Below are 23,568 nucleotides of genomic sequence, written 5' to 3'. Positions count from 1 at the left end.
GCTCACAACAAATCTCCCAAAACAATGCATGTGGGAACAAAGTTTACATTGCCTAAGCAACACCAACCATCAAGACATTATTTCTAATATAGAATATTCTATTCCATTATTTCTGAAAATATTTATTTATAAAAACAGTAAAGCTAAAATAATAGCATATAGCCAGCATAACACAGCTGGAATTTTCCTGGAGATCTTCGACCAAGATGAACAAGTACAATTTATTTCATATCTGTGTGTGTTGACCGACAGTTCAATTTGATACTGAAATTGAAATAGTTTTCAACTGTTTTCTGTTCACTATAAAGCTTCTACACATGTATGTTTTACTAAAACATAATAAAACATTTATCTCTAGATATGACTGTTGAATTGTCTGTATTTTTAAGAGAACTGAATTAAGTAAAATTGAAAGTGACTTCACTTAGGTTGTTCAAGGCTGAAAAGTGGTTGATGTACAGGCAATATCCAAATTTTCAGATTCATAAATATTCATAAACTAAATAAGATTCTTAAGCCACCGATGAGAAAACTGATTCTCCAAATATTCTTGGACTATAAATCCCATCATCCCTGATCACCAGCCCACTCTTGTTTATGCTGATTGATAAGAGATTGCCCATATAGGTTTACAAAAGCAAAGGGATCAATCCTGAAATAAAAATAGGGAAAATACAGTTTCAATTGCAAACAAACAGAATGCAGAATTTAGGCACTTTACCATTTGGATCAGCAGAAACCAAAAGTGCCATAAAATATAATTTCAGCACAGGGATAAGAATATCTGTGATTAGCTATCAATAAATTGGTAGTCAGGGTGACCCCAAAACCATGTAGGTTGTCTTTTTTCCTGTCCCAGATTGAGAGGGACTGAAGTACTTCAGCAGTACTAGAAATCTGGATCTATGGACCTATAGTAAATCTTGAATAGCCTTAATCCTCCCACAAATGATTAATGTAATATAATGTATAACATAATATAATCCTGTTTAAAACTTGTTAATTCTAAAGAAATATCAAATCTGTATTTCAGTATAATTTACAGATTACTGTACTTACTTAGACTTTTAAGATCTCCCAATTTTCAGTACCCACAGCTATGTTTTGCCATGCACTATGAACTTGACGAAAGCAGAAATGTAACAATCTAAAACAGGCATTTTAAAACCTTTTCATGTTAGTAAAATATATATATATATATCCTGAACCAGTTTGAAAAAAAACTCCTCTAAAATTTATAGTAATTCACTAACAATGCCAAGAGGCCTCAGCAAATGGCAAAATGAAACTGACCCTGGATGGTTTTAAAAGCTATGAATAACCCACCTTGATTAATACTTGGAGATTCACTTGAGAACTCTAGAGCTGTTAATTAGAATTACATTCTAACATAAAATGCTTTCCAAAAGACAGTGATAAGCCATTTCACAAAACACCTCTGCTTTGCAAGCTACAGTAAATGAACAAGCCCACTGGGCTTTTCTAGTCCTGTTCCTCTGCCTCCAGCCTATATTCCCCCCCCCTTTTTTTGTCAAGCTAAATGTTTTCCAACTTCAGCTGCTACAAACAATGCTTCATTTTGTTGTACTGCAGATAAATTCTTCACTCCAGCTGGCTACTGTGCACTGTGGTAAGAAAGTACCTATCTTGCAGCCACAGAATGCTGTGCTGCCCTCTGTCAACCTTCCAGCCACCTGAATAAAGGACCCTCCCTCCTAGTGCAAGGGTCTTCAAACTTGAAAAGTTTAAGACTTGTGGACTTCAACTCCCATAATTCCTGAGCTAACATGACCAGAGGAGGAATTCTGGGAGTTGAAGTCCACAAGTCTTAAAGCTGTCAAGTTTGAAGACCTGTCTTAGTGGCTTATGTAACAATGGATGCCCTTTAAACAAACCCACCAATGGATTCTGATGATGGGCCCTTAGAAAAGAAAGCCAGGTGAAACTGATAAGAATTCTTCAGTTTTCTCTTCTAGCCCAAGTGATGCATAGAATGATAAAATAGTGTTTTCTTTTGTGACTGCATGTAATCTCTAAGCAGGGTAATCCACCAGTGAGGGTCTGTGATAATCAGTATGCACACAACACGACTAGCAACATTACCAGAATGGAAGAAAAGATTGACATTTGAACAGGAACTTTATAAGCAAGTTTCCTTTTCAACCAGTTTCAGATGGTTTCAGACAAGAAACTGAAAGCTTTTTACAACTATCAGGCTGAAGTATGACTCCATTCTTAATCCTTGATTACTTATTTTTTATTTTATTTCATATAGCAGTACAGATGAGGTTTCCAGCAGATTCAAGTCTGCATTGAGAAATAGGTATTTTACTAGTTTTAAATCCCTCTCCAATATACAGGCAAAAGTAAATAACTTCAGTGTTTATTGTATATCACCATATTTATAATTGTACACCACTGAACTTAAGTATTGTATCTCAAAACAAATGTTCAGCAAAATAATTTTGTTCAGATAAAGGACAGATTGGCAAGCAAAATTAACGATCAGTACTATTAATTAGATGGGTGGTTACAAAGTACAATAACAAACAAGTGCCTTTAAGGTGTTATGTTTGCCTTTATAGGATGCATTTAAAAAGATTATTTCTTAGCATTGGAATAATCTGGTTGAAGAAATCTCACTAATGGATGGAGTTTTTCTTTAATTCTGAAAATGCAAAAGTAAAGAGAAAAATTTCAAACCAATTTTCTAATATAGGAATAAAGAAGACAACATGACATGACAAACCAACAAGTTGAATGGATGCTACACTGCTATATTCAACTACATACTGAGAAGTCCCACTAAACTCATCAGGCATTGTTTCAGTTCCAAAACTGCAGTTTCAAGCCCTGAAGTATAGTGTGTTTCCATAAACATAAAAAAATCTACAAAATTTCTGGAATGTCTCTAGTGTGACCAGAAGGAAATTATAGGGTCTCATAATGTGTTCATTTATGTATTCCATTCTTTTATAACCCTGCTTTGGTTGCTAAAGAATCCTTCTCTATACATCTCTACATCTTTTATCTCGCACAACAGCAATACTTCAGAAGCACAGAGCCTTGGAATAAGAAGGCCTTTAGCACAGTAATGAGAGGTAGTCATGGGTTGTTGTTTTTAATTATGCCAATTTAGATTGACTCAGACTCAAGAGAGACAAAAGCACTGAATTCTGAACAGATAGTTTCTTTACATCTCCCTCTAATGATTGATATGTTTGATTTTGTAAAAAACACACACAGAATTGATATGTAAATGCTTCCTATATTGTGTTCTATTGCTATCTCTATGCTATTACTATGACCATTATGACTTACTAAGATAACTACTTTGTCTTACACTATTACTATTCACTCTGAGCTTGAAGTCAGGGCATTCCAAGCTCAGAGAGCTTAGTATTACTATTCAATCAATCAAATTGATTTTAATCTTAGACTAGCATGTTACTAATAACATAATTATGCTAAAATATAAATAAATAGATTCATATTGACAGAATAAAAAGTGAAGATAGAATTAATGTAAAATTACAAAGTACAGATATTAAAACACAAATGAATCCTATAAAATCACTATTAAATTTTTGAAGAATAATCTAGCACAAGATTAGAAAATGGAAGAATGTGAGTTCTAGTCCTGACTTAGCCATGAAAATCAGCTGGGTGACCTTGGACCAATCACTCTCTCTCATTCCAACCCCTTTCACAGGGTTATTGTGGTCAAAATAAGAGGAGAAAGGTGTGTTGGATATTTTTGCCACCTTGAGTTATTTGTAAAAACAAAGGCAGGATACAAATAAATGCTATAAACTAAGACAAAGGAGATGAATACTAGAATGTATAAAACACTACAAGAATGTAAGGCTATGCTAACATATCTTAAGTCTAATAGTTGCTGAAGCCTTCTAGGGTTTGTTGGAATTAAAAGCATTATATAACATAATTTTATATAATTTTATAACAAAAAATAAAAAAATGAAACTGTCTATGTTTAAAAGAAGGAGGGGAAGGAAAGAAGGAAATAGGGGAGTTTAAATTCGAACATAGTGCTAATCATGGTAATGCTAAAATGGAAGTGAAAATACCATGGCTGTATTTCAATAATGTACTAAGCTTCCATAGTAGTTTAATACATGCATTGCCATATTCACCCTCTTATGTTTCTCCTTGAGCAGTGACAGAGTAAAGCAATTGTATTTTCAGTTTGCAAGATTCAGAATTTGAAAACCAAGTGGAGTAAAGAAGAATGGAGTGAAGTCTCACTCCAATATGGATTATAGAACACTGAATTTCTTAGGGGCCTATATTATGGTGATGGAAAAAGCTACATAAAGCAACACAAGTGTTCAAAAGTATTTTAAAAATGTACAAAATGGAAAAAAAACTAAATAAAATGAGTAAGAATATTATAGAGGTTTATTAAATACTTACTATAACGATCAGATTGGCATTAAGAATCTTGCTCTTTTTTCCTCCTTTCATATTCTGCCATTTCATAATTATGGTGCTTGATAAGCTAAAAGATAATTATAGATAAATACATGGAACATACAAGGCTAGCATGTTCTTATGGGCTACTTGCTCCACTATAATGGCATGACAACAACTTATACATTTAAAATACATTTATTTTACTTAGAATATTAGAGTTTCTATAAGTACTATTGAGAATATGATAGAATTCAAATGATAATTTCAATATCCTTTCAAAGTCTACATTAGTTGCAAATTATTCAGTCTTGCCAATTTCCAGTCTGGGGCTACATTTATATACCATGTTAACCCATAACAAGTTTGCACTAAGCCAGAACAAAAAATATTATGCATAAACCAATAGTGTCCCCAGCTAATTCACCAAAGTTGTGATCAAAATAATCTTTGGAAACAATTCTAACAGTAGCTTCCTGTTTGGAAAGCTGCATCAAGATAATTCATTCATTTCTATATTTTAAAAGAGAACTAGATAACATGTTTCCAACCTATATGTATAAGGTATTTAACAGAGAGAAAATGTAGAGAAGCTTATCAGCTTCAGTCTTATCTAAGATGTATGCATGTTCCCTGACATCACTCAGTTTGGTACATAATGGCTAGTGTGCCACAAGCACAATTAAAGTCCAATTTTAAATAAGTTTCTTCATAATACTATGCAAGCTAGGATGTCTAATTTAGAGCCAATATACTGTTTCCTGTTGGTGACATTCCACCAATTAGGAAATAAATCTCATAGCCCCTTGAGGTGCATTCATGTTAATATATAAGGGCAACTATGGAAAATGATCCATATAAGTGGTCAATTGATTAAAACTCAGGAAAAGTTGTAAAAATAACTAATTAAAAGTTAATTTACAAATATTAATTTCACACATATTATTCTTACCATAACCCATAATAGGACAGTTGAAGAAAGACTCAGGCCAACTTTCATCCAGTTAGGATTTTCTAAATCTTCCCTTCCTACTTGGAATACTGAACGAGACAATGCTAAAATCAAAAGGTTCAAAATACATTAGTTTTGTAATGAATGAAAATATTATTGGAGAATAATTCTTCAGTTATAGATTAGGTACATGTTTTCCAATTAAACCAAAAACAATTAAGTCACATTATGATGATTTATTATTTGAGCCACAAATTATATTATTTGTGTTCCAGGTTATATTTTCATAAGACAGACAAGACAGAAATAGGAAACAATTTTAGCTGAAATGTCATAGTTACTGAATTAAATTAGAATTTTGTAGAGATTCTTTTCATATACACTTATTTATTTTTATTTTTTTATTTATTTGATTTGCCAATTGTTTACAAGATAATAAGTATAAGTGTATACATAGTTGTGAATACATGAAATGGGTACATATAAGAAAAATAAAAGAAGAATAACAGAAACAATAGGACAGGGACGGTAGGCACATTGGTGCGCTTATGCATGCCCCCTACAGACTTCTTAGGAAAGGGGTGAGGTCAATAGTAGACAGTCTAAGGTTAAAGTTTTTGGGGTTTGGGGAAGAAACTACAGAGTCGGGTAGAGTATTCCAGACATTGACCACTCTATTGCTGAAGTCGTATTTCCTGCAATCAAGTTTGGTGCGGTTAACTTTGAGTTTGTATCTATTGTGTGCTCTTGCAGTTTATTGTAAAATACAATATTTAAACAGAAAGAAATGGCTTTTTAAATTTGAAATGTTTTTACACAAATCTATACCCCATCTTTTTTATTCCTTAAAGAAAATGACCCCCCCCCCCCCACTATTGTATGATCCCAACCAGGTGGGGAAATGCTTAATGAGGTTCCAATGATAAGACCTTTTCCCCTTCCAAACCAATCACTGCAGAGCACTAAAAACAGGTATCTTACACAAAGTAACCCATCAGGCTTTCGATAGAAGAAAAAAAGAGGAATGTAACCACCGAACAGTAAAGGGATAAAGCTCATATGTTCAACACTCTGATATAGAGAGATGCCACTGATGCATAAACACACCCAACTGGCTGCCCTAAATTGACCACACGGGGCACCGCAAATCGTTGTATGCGCAGAGGGCTCAGCAAAATGGTCAAAGAAGAAAGGCAATTGCAGCTGAAGGTTTATAATATACGTTCAGTCTAGGGCGCAACACTCACACATTCACTCAATATGGGTAGGGCAACAGAACACTCATGCAGATTGAATGTTTGCCTCTGAATAGCCAAATCCGGAAAGAAAAAAGTCCCACCCGAGAACAATACAACTCACACGGAGTCACCTTGCTCGGAACCTGCAAAAACCGCTTCGCAGCCCGCAAGGTCGCCGCCATGTTACTTTTCCTCTTGAGAGAAGCGATGAGACAAACACACCAATCCAAGAGTAAGAGGGGCGGGTGCTAAAAAAGATCTAAGGAAAGGGTTTGGGGCGTCATCTATCGGCAACTCGGCAAACGACTCACTCATCCGGACATTGACATGCGTTTTTAATTAACGTAGGGCTTGGGTGTTTGGTTTGTTTGATGCTATGTTCTGCTGTGTTTTTTGTTTCGGGAACTAAAATATGTTGTTCAAGCTTTTCTTGAAATCACTGTTGTGATTGCACTCTCCTAAATGCTCCTAAATTCATATGTTAAAGTGGTTGTTGTAATCGGATTTATTACAAGTAGATTGTCATAATCAGAAAATATAATAAATATTATTCTAATCACATTGTTTTCCAAAATTAAAAGGTTGCACTACATTTTAAAAAAATAATTAAAAGCATGAAAGTTGAGATAGCTGAAAATGAAATTTGGATAGCAAATAATAATCTATTCAGAGTACTATAACACTTGAAGTATTGTGGTGTTCAGTCAGTTGCTACCCCATGGACCATAGCATAAAGGACTATAGTCAATCAGTGTTACCTGTATCCTATAGTGTGTGTGCGTGCACGCATTTACCTACAGGTAATCTTTTTTAAAAATTGACTTCTAAATGTTTTCAAATCATACATTTCTAAAAGTATTACTCAGTACAGAACAGATATAAAATTGGGCTTACATGATTTCTAATGAAATAGAAATGGTCAGTTACAAGATTATAATCCTTGTCAACATCAAGTGATTCCTCAATTTGAAAAGTGCTGATAATTTTGGGACCCATACACTATTTCACAACTATAGTAATGCTGGACTCCAATTGCAAACCTCAGGTTTCAGGAATGCTGCCTTACAGCTGGTTTTTCCAGGTTTTTTGGTTGTTTTTTTTTGTTTAGTTAATGCAAGACTGTTGTAGGAAGTGGTAAAAAGACTGTAGGTATGAAGTTGATATGTATGATTTATACTGGAGATGGAAAGAAACAGAAAATCTTAGAATGTCAAACTTGCTTTCCTACCCAATTTTTAATTGGAATTTAGTGCTACAGGTTCCAAAGTGACAAGTATGGTCTTTTTAAATAACTAACATCCAGATTCATAGCTACTGTGGTAGTAGAGAACTGTAACTTTAAGAGAAGAACGACATTACATGCCAGATATTAAAGACATGACAGGAGGATGTTTTCCTTATGCTTTTTGGGCTTCATACAGGCATCACGTGGGCAATAGCGACGAATGGCTGTTTGCTCTGACCATGCACTTATTTATAATACGGTTTGAATATTACAGTTTTAAGCTGTAACACTGTTTCTCCAGGACAATTCCAGCAATCTCCATAGCTCCTATGATTTTAGTCCTTCGGTTTTCTTTTGAAGAATGAATCAAGCCTCATACAGGTGCCCAGCTCTGAAATATTGAAGAAATTCAACAGGGTTACTCGCACGCCCAAACGTTTTCGCAGCCTCGGAACTCAGTAAACGCGCAGGCGCAACATTTCCCCAAAACGCTGCGAGAGATTAAGATTAATCTCATTTCCCGACTTCCCCTGTTGCTGCAATTTAAGCCTTATGGAGAAAAAAACAGGAAGAAGGGGGGGGGGGAAGGGGTCATAACGCATGCGCGCAAGTCCTGATGACCCGGCTGGGGAAGCCCACACTGGCGGCCATTTTGGCGGCGCCTCCTCTCTGTGGCCTGCTCAGTTACCACGTGAACCGGCCTCCGCCTGGGGCTTGCTGTGGAGCGGGGGTAACCGAGCACAGGCATCCCGGCGGCAAGGGAAGCCGCACAGAGTTAGGAAAGGGGGAGTTGCAGTAGCAAACGACGGCAGTGCTGGTGGTAGCGACGCCCTGGCGTGGAGTCCCTCCTGAGAGGCGGCGGTAGGGGTGGTGATCGAGGGAGCGGGTTCACCGGCCCGGTCGTAGCAAGAAGGGCGGAGGCGGCGGCGGCGACAGCAATAGCGTAGACAATGCCGTCAGTGAGCCTCCCGCCGAAGGAAAACGCGCTCTTCAAGCGCATCCTGGTGAGTAAAAGAAGCCCTCGCCTAAGCCTACCTACCCTCCAGACGGAGTTTTTCCATGAAACTGGGGTCCCACGGGATGCTTATCAACAACTCCCGGGTCAGAAACAATGTCCCCCGCTTTCGTTTGGTTTGAGTTCTGCTGACAAATGCAACTTGGACTTTTAAAGGATTTCTCGGCCATGTCAGCGTTTCTTGTTCCAGAACTGCCCGTAGAATGTGTTGGCCATGCTTTACTTTATCACGCCCCGGGGCCAGCTTAGAAGGGATTTGGTTGCTAAGAAGGGCTATTCTCTGGCTTTAGAAACAAGTCCTAGACAAGCCTTTGGTGGGCGAAACAATAGGGAGGACAGAGCAAAAAACCAAGCAAAAAACGTTTGTTCAATGAGAGGCAGATTGCAAAAAAAATATCCAAGAGTAAGATTCTTTTATTTGTGATTCTTTTATTTAAAAGGTAGAATTAAAAGTCAGACCACTGTTATCTTGTCTTTTCCTTGGCCTGAGCCTGATAGCTTTGAAAACATCCTTTCAGTTATCAAAGGTTATTTCAAACATAAATCAATTGTTTTGTATGTGTTATCTTGTAGCACTGTTACATTGTGCTGATCTAAAATAAGTTTGCCTAATGTAATATTAGTGAATTAAAATGATTTATAAATCTCATCAGTCCAGTTTTATTTTTTAAAAATAGATGATGTTAAATTATTTGAAACCAACACTTTTTTAAATCTAGCAATTGCTGAAATGGATAAATTGTTAATGTTTGCTATTTTATCTACTTAAACTTAGATAGGTTTCAGTCCTGAACATTTGTATAATGTATTTTTCTAGAATTTTCAAGTTGTGGCTTATGGACAGTGATTGTTTGTATCAGGTTGAAACAAAACAGAGATATCACATTATACCATGTTACTCAATGTTAGATATCTAAGACTTATTTTTAAGAACATAAATTTGTTCTTAGGAGGATATTATACCCAGAATATTGCAGTCATTTAGCATATGACAACTGTAAATTACAGAATGAGTAATTGGGATTGCACAGAAATGGTGAAGGCAGTTAATGTCCTAATACTTGTCTGGAACAATCTGTATAAAGGAATATTCAGAACAAGAAGCTGTATCATTCTCAAATAGGTAAAAAGTGGATATAATTATCAACAAAATAATTCAGCTATGGAGCAGATATTTAAGTCCAATTGTCTTCACTGGAAGATACCTAAATATGCATAGTGCCTATATTTCCTTAAAGTTTAGGTTTTATATTTGTGGGATCAACAGTTTATTTGCATGAGTGCTGCATAGTAGTCTCCGAGATGATGTTTATATGATACATTATGGCTAAAATATTTTAGCTTCATCCTCATATTTTACAAAAGTGGAATAGTAGAATATAAAATTCAATATGTGTGCATGAAGTAATGTAGGATTTTTATGTATCCTTGTATTCTGTTTTGCCAAGTTTGTTTAGAGTAGATTACTTTGGAATGTTTGTAGTGCTATTCAGGCTTTTTACATTGGACTTATTTACTTAGTTTTGGTAAACAGAATTCTGTCATGCATAATGTATAATCTGTTTAAATGAATAGACAGAATAGCAATAGCACTTAGACTTATGTACCACTTCATAGTGCTTTACAGCCCTCTCTAAACCGTTTACAGCATCAGCATATTGCCCCAACAGTCTGAGTCCTCATTTTACCAATCTCAGAAGGATGGAAAGCTGAGGCAACTTTGAGCCAGTGAGAATCAAACTGCTACCAGTCAGTAGAAGGAGCCTGCAGCACTGCATTCTAATCACTGCACAACTACTCGGAAGTTAGCAATTACTTAGTATTATATTCCAGTAGATATAGTTGCCCAAATAAGCCAGGATCATCAGCTTTAGATCATGAATCATTGTTCAATTATGAATACCAGTTTGTTTGAATATAACACTAAAATATCTTTAAGTCTTATTGTTGACCAGAGAATATCTAGAGAAATTAAGTGGGGCCAAATGGATTGTATTCACATTGGAGTAAAAGTTTGATATTCTGAGATATTGGAATTCCTGACATATTTGAATATATTATCCTAAGAAATACATAGATTCATAGTAAAAATACCATACAGAGTAATTATCATAATATAGAAGTTCAGAAAATAGTTTTGCAGCAGGCAGTTAGAATTAAGATAAGGAACTTGTTTTAGTGTTCCTTACTTGTCCCAACTTGATTTTCTATGTTTTAATGCTGTTATGCAAATAAACAGGTATTTAAACTGTTTATTAAGCACATGTAATAGATTCTCATTTTCCTGTGGAAAATGCTAAACATGTCTAATGACTTATCTGAACTTTCTAGAACTTTTAAAATTACTTTTTAAAATACAGAACTAAGTTTTGCTCATCTTGACAACTAAACAGTGCTTTCTCTGAAATCTGTATCAATACAAAATGTATAATGAATGAAAGGAGTGTATCTTTACAGTACAAAATGCTTTAAGTGTTAGACATGTGAAATAGCATATTTTAGATATGTAGGAATAAGATTCATGTTTTTTCTCCACCTATTTGCGTGTGTACAGGTAATACTTGACTTACAGCCATTCAGTCAGTGACTCTTCAAAGTTACAGTAATGCTGAACTAAGGGACTTTATGAGCCTCCCTCAAAATTACAACGATTAATGTAATCAGGTGGTTATGATCTTGGCAACACTTGGCAACTTTCTGAATGATTGACAACTGGTTGCCAAGCACCCATGATCATATAGGCAACATGTGCAAAGCTTCCCTGCCAGCTTTCCCAGAAGGTCAATGGGGAAGCCATTGCTAACTGCGTAGAAGACTCCCTTTGGGAATTGGCTGGAAAAGCTCCATGCTGAAATTCAAGCTTTGATATAGAGTATTTTCAGCTCCTCAAAGTTGATAAGACTCTCCTTTGACACTGAACATCCCCAAAGAAGAGAGGAAGGAGTGGCAGCTTAGATTGCTTCACGACTTTCTGCTTAGATTTCATTGTGGAGCCTTTTTAGCTGACCCCCAGAGATAAGAGGGAGCCTTTCCCCTAAGAGGGAACTGGCTGAAAACACTGATGAATTCCAGTCAGAATTTTCAGTCACGGAGGAGTTTTAACTGCAGAGTGGAGAGGGTTGGATGCTTGACAACTGACTTGCATTTATGATGCAAGTGTCCTGGAGTCATGCAATCCCCTTTTGCAATCTTCTGACAAGCAAAGTCGATGGGGAAACTAGATTCACTTAATAACCGTGTTACTGATTTAACAGCTGCTGTGATTCACTTAACAAATGTGTCAAAAAAGCCATAAAATGGGGCAAAATTCACAACAAATTTCTCATTTAACAGCATAAATTTTGGGGTCATAAGTTGAGGACTACCGGCATATCTTTTTGGTATAATAGATAATAAATGCTTTATAGCATAGAATAGAATCTGGTTTGATTTCTGATGCAGGATTTTCTCCAACTAGGATAAAAACAAAAGTTTTGTAAACAGTAGAAATTCTACCATTAAGTAAAGTTCATCAATAGGATGAACCCTAACCCTAAACAAGGACTACCTGTATGAATGAAATCCCTTGAGGAGTCCTTGGTGTGCTCTCTCGGCTTAGTTGTTTTCTTGCAGACATTCATCATCCAGCTAGGTAACATCTTCAGTGCTAGTTAGTGGGGTTTATTCTTTGTTTATATATAGTGGCTTGCCGTCAGTGGCATCTTGATACTTCGTCTTCTTCTCTGATTTTCTGTCTATCCCCTGGTATTGCCACATCAATTATCCACCCTTCTTTTCAACCACAGTTATATGTAGTGTGTTATGAGACAAGACTTTAATAGTATGTATTAGTCCCACAATACTTTAACCTGTTCATTTTCTATTATTTTTTTCAACACTATATTCTCACCAATATTTCATTACTGGCACAGATGTGAATCATGTTGTCAACAGTTTTATTATGTCATTTATTGTAATTTTACGCAATTTTCTTATACAAGTTGAGTGTATGATCTACATTTTCTTCTTCCTCTTTGCACAGTCTGCATTTTTAATTATTTGATGTTTTTTTTTCAACTCTGGCCTTTATTGCGCTCGTTCAGATGGCTTGCTCCTGAGCTACCCAAATCAAGTATCCGGTTTCTTTTTTTTTTTAATGTTCCAATTGTTAGCCTTTGCCATGTTTTATTTTTATCCATTTTCCTCTCAATATTTTGTAAAAATTGACCATATAATGTTTTCCTTTGCTGACATTCTGTTCATATTTTTATTACATTATTTGGATATTAATGTTTGTTTCCTGCACATTCAGTATATTCCAATTTTTAACTTGCATCAATGCTTGTTCTTGACTGTTTTTTTACAAAATCAGCCAATGTAAGTGTTTCTTTGACTGTTTGACTATCTCCATTTCTATAAGGCAGGAATAATCTAGCAATATAATTACATGGATGTAATGTATAGTAAGTAGTATAGTCCTTCCCAAGGACCTGGAATAGTGCATAGTGCATCATCCCAAAAGTGTGACAAATGGTGTTCAAGTGGTACTCTAGATCAGGGGTCCCCAACCACCGGTCCGCGGACCAGTACCGGTCCGCGAACAACTCCTACCGGGCAGGCTTGCTGGGCGCCTCCATCTTTTTTTCATGAAAAAGTGCTTCCGGTGAGCTTTTCCGGGTAGAAAGCTCACCGGAAGCACGCTTTTCATCAAAAAAGATGGCGGGCCAGCGCTCCGGTGAGCTTTTCCGGTAGAAAGCTCACCGGAAGCACGCTTTCATCAAAAAGATGGCGGCGCCCAGCTGATGCCGGTACAGGGCCGCGGCGCCCAGCTGATGCCGGTGCCGGGCAGCGGGTCAAAAGGTTGGGGATCACTGCTCTAGATGTTTTGGAATGTACCCCAAGTGCCTATCATTGGTACTATCTTGGTTTTCTTTTGCCATGCTTATTCCTTTTCTGTTTGCAGGTCTTTGTATCTTGTGATTTTTCTCCACTCTCTTCTATTCTTCTGTCTCCAAATACTGCCATATCCACTATCCAGACGTTTTGTCTTTCTTATAACTACTGTTAAGTCTAGGGAAGGTGGCAGGTACTCATCATTTTGAGTTCTAAAGTTCCATACTTTAATTTCTTCATTTTCTATTATTTTGTAGTTCCACCAATTGTTGCTTGCAGGCAAATGGTATTTCTTGAAGATATTCCAATGCACCATTGTTTTACTTTGTCATGTTGTTGTTTGTAGTCAGCCTGTGCAATCTTGCAGCAAATAGCTAGATCCAATGTTTCTTCATCTTCTTTGCTGTCACTGCATTTGCTGTTTGTTTCTGTCTTAATACTGATTTTGTGTACATTTGTTCTTAAGACTTGGTTTTGTGCAGACAGAATTAGCCCCATTTACATATAATATTTTGGTCTCCTGGTATGCTTCAGTAAATCCCACCAATTATTTTACTACCTTCTATATCAAAAAGATAGCTACCATTGGCCTGTAATTTGGACTGGACTGAAAAAGCTTAAATAAATGTAAGCTTAGTAGCTATATCAAGGAAATGGTTGTCTTTAACATTTCTTGATCATAGGAAATATAAGTGGAAATGATATAGCACTGATTTGCATACATTTGTTAAATAATTTTTGTAAATAACTATAAAGTTAATTTTACCATGTTCAACTCAGAGATATTAAATATTGTTACCATAGTGAAACCATATCTATTTGCAATTACAATTTTGGAACTTAATAGATTTTATAATATATATATTTAAAGTTACATTTTCCATAAACTCAAAAAATTAATATGTATGTTAATATTCTACATGTAAATAAGTATTCTTTGTTTATCAGAATTGCTGCAATGAATGGGGTTTTTTTCCTTGTTTTGAACATAAATTGCTGTTGATAAAAAGAGAAGTGTGATGCTACAGTTTGTATGAAGAGTTCAATTTCCTTTTCTTTCAGGCTGAAACTTTATGGTTTTTATTTATTTTGGTCTTAATACTGAGAATTAAAAAATAAAGGCATATACCTGGAATGTTCAACATGTAAGTGCTCTAGAGCAATTTTCTCCGAAGTGGAATAAACACATGACAAAGCTATGAAACGTGATGGATTCGGGTGTGAGAAGACAATATTAGAATGTCCATTTATATTTATTTTTATGTCCATTTATATTTATCATTAAAAATTAAATGGTATACAATATTTAATATACAAAATATACAAAACAAGTATTTTGGGAATATGTTTTATAATGTACATATTGGCACCAGGGTACATTATGTAATTTATAACATGATAAATTATACATATACTGTACAGTATATCTATTCTATATTGGGTTGGATACCACTTTACAACCGCATTGCTTAATGATAGAAATTCTAGTCCCAATTGCCACTGTAACCCAAGAACCACTGTATCCTTACTTTAGTGCAATAGTAGAGGATCATAAATAAGATTGTATAAGCTTTACATTTGGAAAATTCAGAATATGCTGCTGGAAGATATTGTTCTGACCAAGGCTTCCTTAAAAAGCATAAAAAACAATCTTAATCCCGACAAAAACCTCTTATTTCCACAGCTGTGAATTACATTCATTCACAGCTGGCCAGGCTTCACACACAGTCTGTCGGGTATGTTTAAAAACACCCACCTTATCACACTTGGAATGCTGCCAGAGAACTAATTGCCAGACATAGGGCAAGGCCAAACTTGACACAGAGTCAAACAGTACTTTTCAAAGCTTGAACCAACCAAATGAACTAATTGCTTCCTGCAAAAGCTTACGTCCCTCCTCTTTTATGTCCTATGGGAAGGGCCAATCATCTCCGAGGTATGGCCTTACTCCTGAGTCGACACTGCTTTCTCAATTGTTCTTGTCTTCTGCTAGCTCTGTGCATGTGCAGGATATTTTTGTTAAAAACTTATAAAATTGATGGTATAACGTGTTGAGAGAAGAGTTAGTTAATAAGCATTTAGAGCATAGACTTCTCCCCCCCCCACACCTCCAGATGCTTAGCAGATATTTTATGAACAGCTACCTGTTTTTTTAAGTTGGCCCTTAAATGACTTTTGAAACTAAGAGGACCTGTTGTAAGCAGAATAAAATTTAATACATGAATAAAATGAAAATTGAAATTATATTTGATATTTGGGGCAAATTTATCTGTGTTCTTGTACCTTTTTATTACTTATATATAGTACAGCAAGTTTATAAACTTCATAAAGTTAATCCCTTTGTGGTACTTTACTATTTATATGGCTTGTCAGTTGTTTACGTCTGTGTTTTGTTTTTTTCCACCTTGAGTGTACTGTATATTTTAAAACATGCTATTGTTATTCCAGCTTAGCAGGATACTTTAGAACGCACCCTTCAAGAGTCATTGATAGAATCATGACATAGTGGTAGAGTCAAAAGAATTTTGAAATTTCTTAACCTCATTCGGGTTATTGCTGTTCTGGCATTTCAGTCATAGGCTGTAGATATAAACTATATCTACATAGTCTATAGATATAAACATGGAAGAAAGATAAGGAAAAATCAGAATACATTATTTTTCCCTCATTTGGCATACTTATAGTACCCAAATTGATTTAAATTGTGAATCTGATTATTTCCCAGAAAACTTTCTCAAAAGGTTAAATCATGGCAACTGGAATAAAGTTTATTAATAAACATTGGTCCAGTTACCATTATTTATTTAACCTTTTGAGATACTTTTGGCCTGGATGATTGAGTCTTCATTTACATGTCCACAGAAGTGTGTTAATTATTTAAATAATTATTAGAAAGATCTGATTTAATTTTAATAAAGTGCATTCTTGTCTAATAATTTCACTCAGTTGTACCTTTTTTATATAAAGTAATCGCAAAAATCTCATAGGAAGAATTGATTTATGATTTTGGCAATGATTAATCTCTTCCCATCTCTTTCCAAAGTTGTAAACTAAAATGTATACAGGCAGCTGTATACATTTAATTTAGCAAATAGGTTATTCTAGATTTTCAAGGAAATTAAAGGTGATTTTTTTAATAAACTATCATTCTGATTAATTTTGTTAACATAAAGAATTAACTCAAAGAATTTTTATGATTTCTAGGAAATGACACGTTTGCTCTTATCATTACTGTGTTCTTGATCACTAGTATACTGAAATTAACTTTCATCTTTTCTGACATTTCTTATACTTCTGCACATGAGGCAATTTGTATTAGAAATAATAGGTAAATATGATTATGAAGATGCATTAATTGATTTTACATGTTTTTTATGTTTATAATTTGATGAATTTATAGTGTTTGGTTTTCTGTCTCCTTACAGAGGTGTTATGAACACAAACAGTACAGGAATGGTCTGAAATTTTGCAAACAAATACTTTCTAATCCAAAGTTTGCAGAACATGGAGGTAAGTTTTCATATTTCTGCATAATGCTTAGAACTGTTGCTAAATTAGATTCTGAAACTGATATAACACTACTATTACATTTTATCCTGAAAGTTCAGCAATCATAAACAATATTTTAATATATCTATACTGTCACTGAATAAAAAGAAATAAAATTAAATAAAAAGAGTGTAGCCATATGCACAACCACCATTGTATATCACCCATCAACATAAATATAAATGTAGAGGTTGATGTGTGGCATAATCATAAATATAAATGTTAGATTAATTTTAAAAGCTTATCTGATTTTGAGGAAGGACAAAAAGCAGCTGGTTACTTTTAAGTGTATAAATTCCAAACACGCAACTGTGCTAGAGAAGATAGTGTTACAAATAAAAGTATTTGATTATTGATTTTAAATAATCCTGTAGGGCAGGTGGAGAATCGATTTGCTTATTCATGCATTGATTTCCTAAAGCCAATTGAGTTCAACATATCATTATTTACAAAGAATAAATCATTTAATAATAATGTTTTTCTTCCCTAGTTCAGCTTTCCTTTTAGAAAAAAGAAAATAACTTGAAGAACAAATCAAAAATAGCTTCTATAAGAAGAGATTTGACCTGCAGGTCCTGCACATACAAATATGTTAAGTTCAATTCATAATTGCAGGTCAGGTGTAAAAGAAGAAATGTAATTTAGATTTGTAATATACTTTAATAAAATATGGTATTTGTGTTTAGTGATTTGATACGTATTCTTACTGTGATATCATCAATTTAATTGGTGATACATAAGGTTTAATTAATGTACATCAATTAAGTTAGGTGCCCTTTTTGGAATCTAAGTAGGTCTGTTTAAAAATAATTTATTTAAACAAGTTGAAAACATTTTCTAAAGAAGATTTTGTTTTGAGCTAAGGAAACGAAGTATTTTATTTCCTGCTTACACATCAAATAGATATTTAACAGACAGCTTAAACGTTAGAATCTGCTGATAGTGATTTCTAAATAGAAAGTATATTTATCATTTATCTTTATGCTTTTGTTTTAGAAACCTTGGCTATGAAAGGACTGACATTAAACTGCTTAGGTAAAAAAGAGGAGGCATATGAACTGGTTCGAAGGGGGCTAAGAAATGATTTGAAGAGTCATGTCTGTATCCTTTTCAAATTACAGATTAAATTTGCAAAAGAAAATATGCAAATACGACTGCTACTTAACTATTCTTCTTACATTGAAGAATTAAAATACTTGTATTCTTCTAGAATAGCAAAAATGATTGTTGGGTCCTGCTAGATCACACTGACGGCGACCATAACATTATTGTAAATGGGAAAACAAGCAAATGGAGAGATCATAATCCTAGTGCTCATAATCCTAGTTCTGGACAATTACTTCCTTTAATTTGCCATTACAGGTAGTTCTCAATTTTCAACCATATTGGGACCAGAACTATCATTGCTAAGTAACACAGTTATTAAATGAGTTATGTCCCATTTTTCAACCTTTTGGCCGCACTTATTAAATGAATGTGGCTTCCCCCAATGATTTGCTTGTTGCGCGCGTGCGCGCGCACACACACACACACACACACTGGAAAGGTTGTAAATGGCGATTATGTGACCCTGGGAACACTGCTACCATTGTAAATACATACCAGTTGCCGAGTTCCCAAATGTTGATTACAGGACTACTGGGATGCTGCAATGGTTATATGTGCAAGTTCCAGTTGTAAATCACTTTTTTCAGCATTGTCATGATTTTGAACAATCTTTAAGTGGTTGTAATTTAAGGACTACCTGTACTTTTTCCTTCAAAGGAAAAAAAAACCCTCAAACTTTCTATTCTCAATTATATGTTATGGATATATATACAGTTAAGTACATGCAGACATAGTTTAAAAGATACAGAAAAGTGTTTAAAAAGCAAATTCATGTGCTGGTAAATTTGATTATCAGACATGATTCTTGGTGGCTATAAATGTTCTACAAATAGATATATTCTAAATGGTGTTGAAGAAATAGCTGGTAATTTTTGTTTAAAATATGTCATTTTTCTTGAATTTTTCATGTAATGTTTTTTCTTCTGATCTTTTCTAGTACCCTCTTTTACTCATGCATAAAATCTTGAATCATTTTGAATAATTTTTTTTGCATCCCAAATTATTGTTGATGACAGACATTTCCTTCTTGCTTTACAATTCCTGTCTCTTCAGGGTCCTAAGCCAGTCCCATGGAGTAGGATTTTACCTATTCCAAATCTTACTGTTTCTCATTTGCCACCTGATGGTGTAGACCAGGGTCCCCAACCACCGGTCCGGACGTGCAGTCCGCGGAACAAGTCCTACCGGGCCGCTGGTTGCTGGCGCCGCCATCTTTTTGATGAAAAAGTGCTTCCGGTGAGCTTTCCGGTAGAAAGCTCACGGAAGCACTTTCATCAAAAAGATGGCGGCGCCAGCTGATGCGGTACTGGGCCGCGGCGCCCAGCTGATGCCGGTACCGGGCCGCGGCATAAAAAAGGTTGGGGATCACTGGTGTAGACTGCCTAGACCAGGGTGTCAAACTCAATTTCATTGAGGGCCGCATCAGAGTTGTATTTGACCCCAGGAGACCATGGGGGGGTGGTTGGGCGTGGTCATGGTGGGCGTTTGACACAGGCTCAAGATGAATTTTCCCCCTTTCTTTCCACAGTTCTCTACTACAACCATTTTCTTATCTCTTCTACCAAATATTACTGGCAAACATTTATTACTTATTCTTCATACTCCACAACTTTTTATTTCTAAATTTATACCCCATTGTTTAATAGTAAACTGCTTTTACAGGCAGAAAAGCTATACTATTGTATTTTTATTATACAACTAATAAAATACAATAATATAAAAATAAAATTAGCATAAATAACATGATAATACAAGAGCTAACAGCAGAGGTAAATTTCCAGGATAGTAAATAGAAATGGCTGTCAATTTTAGATAGTTGATTGTAGATTAAATGGACCAACAGTATGTAAAATCTGGCATTAAGCTGTAGTATTAACATAGGATGTTGTTGTTTTCTATGCAAATCAGGCACTTACTTGAGGCCACATAATTGTAATCCAGTCCTGCAGGATTCTGCCGGCTGAAAATGTTCTTGGCTGGCAGTGCTGCTGGAGTCTGGGGAAGCCGGAAACAGACTGTGCGGGGCCTCAGTGGGGCCCATTTTCGTCTGGCAGACTGCTGCTGGAAGCCGAAAATGGGCTGGGGGGGTGCACATGCCCTTCCCCCCAATGGCCCGTTTTGGCTGCCAGAGATACCACGGGCCAGTTCTTTGATATTTCCAGGCTGGCCCCACAGACCAGATTTAAGCACCCCACAGGCCAGATCTGGCCCATGGGCCTTGAGTTGACACCCCTGGCCTAGACTCAAGAGAAACACAAAGGTTCTGCAATCTGGATAGGTGGTTTCTTTATATCTCTATATTAATAATTATCTCTCTAAGGATTGGGAAAGATTTTATTTTATAAAAAGGAATATATATATATATATATAAATATGTCAGTGTTTCCTATGTTCTATTGCTATTTCTATACTATTACTATGATAATTATTACAATACACAATTACTTTTTAATTGCTATTATTATCAAAACGTTTGCATGCTATTGCTATTTCATTATTACTATAACCTATTACTCTATTACAACTACCCTATATGCTATGCTCTATACTCCTATTGTTATGCATCAACATATAATAACATAATGATCTAAGTGCTAGAGCCCACTGTAACTACATAGCCAAAAAGGCATTAAGAGTTGTTAACCTAATCCTATGTAGCTTTTTCTCTGGTAATATCACACTCCTAACTAGAGCATACAAAACATTTGCTAGACCAATACTCGAATACAGCTCATCAATCTGGAACGCACATTACGTATCTGATATTAGCACAGTTGAGAAAGTCCAGAAATATTTCACAAGAAGAGTTCTCCACTCCTCTACTCGTAGAATACCTTATGCCACCAGACTTGAAATTCTAGACCTAGAAAACCTTGAATTACGCCGTCTTCGGTCTGATCTAAGTATGGTATATAAAATCATATATTGCAATGACTTACCTGTCAATGAATACTTCAGCTTCAGCCATAACAACACAAGAACACAATAGATACAAACTCAAGGTTAACTGCACCAAACTTGATTGCAGGAAATACGACTTCAGCAACAGAGTGGTCAGTGTCTGGAATACTCTACCTGACTCTGTGGTTTCTTCCCCAAACCCCAAAAACTTTAACCTTAGACTGTCTACTATTGATCTCATCCCTTTCCTAAGAGGTCTGTAGGGGGCGTGCATAAGCGCACCAACGTGCCTACCGTCCCTGTCCTATTGTTTATTTTTCTTATATGTACCCATTTCATGTATTCATAACTATGTTTTTACTTATACCTATTATCTTGTAAGCGATTGACAAATCAAAATAAATAAATAAATCTTCTGTATTTTGCTTTGGAAAAAGTTCGGAGAAGAGCAACTAAGATGACCAAAGGCCTGGAAACTAAAACATGAAGAACAGTTGCAGGATTTGGGTTTGGCTAGTCTAGAAAAAAGAAGAACTAGAGGGGACATGATAGCAGCATTCCAATATTTGAGGGGCTGCCACAAAGAAGTGGGGCTCAAACTATTTTCCAAAGCACCAGAGGGCAGAGCAAGAAATATGGTTGGAAACTAATCAAAGAGAGAAGCAACCTGGAATTAGGAAGAAACTTCCTAACGGTGAGAACAATTAACCAATGGAACAGCTTGCCTTCAGAAATGGTGGGCATTTCATCACTGGAGGTTTTTAAGAAGAGACTCGACAGCCCCTTGTCTGAAATGGTATAGGGTCTCCTGCTTGAGCAGGGGGGTGAACTAAAAGACCTCCAAGGCCCCTTCCAGCTCCGATTCAGTTCGATTACTTTTGTTTGCTGGTAGGTGCAGAGCTTCAAAATACTCATCTCCATTGTGTTCCTGTTCTCCCTCTCCCCATATTTTAATCAAGTTTACAGCTTTATTGGCAGTATTGCTCTACTGATGCTAGAGTGGAGTATCAAATGGGAGGGGAAGAAGGTAGTACCGTGTCTTGCTATTTTGCTAAGCAGATGGCTTTTCCATAGAGAGATGGATTGTTATATTGTGTTTTGTTTTTGCTGGAAATGAGTTCAATCACATCTTGTAATTTCTTCAAAATGTAAGTCCTTAACTGAGCTTCCAGGCTGGCATGTCTATGGTCTTCTTCAAAGATCAGACAAGAAATATGATGAAGCCATCAAATGTTACAGAAATGCACTGAAATGGGATAAGGACAACCTCCAAATCTTGAGGGACCTTTCACTGCTACAAATTCAAATGAGGGATCTAGAAGGTTACAGGGTGAGTGAAGAGTAAGCTTCGAGAACGTTTTATAGGTTTCATAACAAATGGCTTTTCTAATTTGTTTACTTACTCATCCACTCATCCAGCAATCATATTTATCTCACAGGATTGTGACTGTTATTTAAATAAGATGCAAGGAAATTTTAAAAGAATTATTGATTCAGTAGGACAAAGGAGGACCCTGTTACAGCATCCAGAATAAGATTTGATTATATAAATGTATGCATAATTTAGAATCTGTAAAAACAAAACAAAACAACTTTGACAAAAATGCCTCTTTATTTTCTGCTGCTCCATTAAAGGAGGATATGTTCTGATTCCAGAGAATAATTTGTCAAGGGCTCTGATTGTTATACACGTAACATAACAACTGGTTGCTTAATGACCTTCAAAATTACAATGGACTTCAAAAAAGCTATTTACAGTTCATACTCAAAGTTACAGTTGCTGCACACACATGTCATGTAATCAATTTTTGTGTTGGCAACTGGCTCACATTCTTGAATGGTTGCAGCATCCTGCAATTTGTGACATTTTCCGGCAGAAAAGAGGTTTTTTTTAAAAAAAAAACCACCCACTTAACAATTGCAGTGACTTAAGACCAAAGTCCTGGGCTCAATTATGATCGTAAATCAAGCAATCCTTGCACAGGTAGTCCTCAGCCTGAACCATTATTTCAAAAGTTGTTCAAAATTATGATGGTGTTGAAAGAATTGTGGCTATTATTGATTTTTGGAGTTTTGGCTATGCTAGCACCCAGCAATTACATGATTGTGATCTGGATATTTGACAACTGGTTTACACTAACAACAGTTGCAGCACCCTGTAATCAGTTGATTGGCACTTGCAACCTTCCCTGCTGGCTTCCCCAGAAAATCAGTGGGAAGCCAGCAGGAAAAGTTGCAACACATTGGAGTAAATCTCTTCCACCACATACCTTGCCCA

The 23,568-nt window shown here is 35.7% G+C and overlaps 2 protein-coding genes across 2 annotated transcripts in view; one reads left to right on the top strand and one right to left on the bottom strand.

Moving 5' to 3' along the window:
* Positions 1-2,235: 2,235 nt before the first annotated feature.
* On the bottom strand, positions 2,236-6,869 carry NDUFC1 (NADH:ubiquinone oxidoreductase subunit C1). Its single transcript, XM_026668842.2, has 4 exons — positions 6,743-6,869; positions 5,384-5,487; positions 4,435-4,519; positions 2,236-2,668 (listed from the first exon to the last, which is right to left on the bottom strand). Exons 1-3 carry the CDS (start codon positions 6,801-6,803, stop codon positions 4,454-4,456), a joined length of 231 nt encoding a protein of 76 aa, XP_026524627.1. The 5' UTR covers positions 6,804-6,869; the 3' UTR covers positions 2,236-2,668; positions 4,435-4,453.
* A 1,573-nt stretch (positions 6,870-8,442) lies between these two features.
* Positions 8,443-23,568, top strand: part of NAA15 (N-alpha-acetyltransferase 15, NatA auxiliary subunit) — a 41,662-nt gene continuing 26,536 nt past the window's right edge. The window contains exons 1-4 of the mRNA XM_026668833.2: positions 8,443-8,850; positions 17,159-17,243; positions 18,279-18,383; positions 22,463-22,620. Coding sequence (XP_026524618.2) covers positions 8,797-8,850; positions 17,159-17,243; positions 18,279-18,383; positions 22,463-22,620 — 402 coding nt within the window. The 5' untranslated portion in view covers positions 8,443-8,796. The remainder of the gene's footprint in view (positions 8,851-17,158; positions 17,244-18,278; positions 18,384-22,462; positions 22,621-23,568) is intronic.

The sequence above is a fragment of the Notechis scutatus genome, chromosome 4 (genome assembly GCF_049901735.1).
Source record: "Notechis scutatus isolate UNSWTSFEM ecotype Mainland chromosome 4, rNotScu1.2, whole genome shotgun sequence".
Lineage (NCBI taxonomy): Eukaryota > Metazoa > Chordata > Lepidosauria > Squamata > Elapidae > Notechis > Notechis scutatus.
The sequence above is the reverse complement of the archived record's forward strand: the minus strand, read 5'-3'. Positions and strand labels throughout refer to the sequence as shown.

Bases quoted from the DNA above. Each gene is read 5' to 3' on its own strand.
- NDUFC1 (XM_026668842.2), bottom strand. From the start codon at position 6,803: ATGGCGGCGACCTTGCGGGCTGCGAAGCGGTTTTTGCAGGTTCCGAGC. The intron at 5,488-6,742 runs GTGAGTTGTATT...TTTTGATTTTAG, and splicing joins TCCGAGCAAGGTGACTCCGT to CATTGTCTCGTTCAGTATTC. The intron at 4,520-5,383 runs GTAAGAATAATA...ATTATCTTTTAG, and splicing joins CTGTCCTATTATGGGTTATG to CTTATCAAGCACCATAATTA.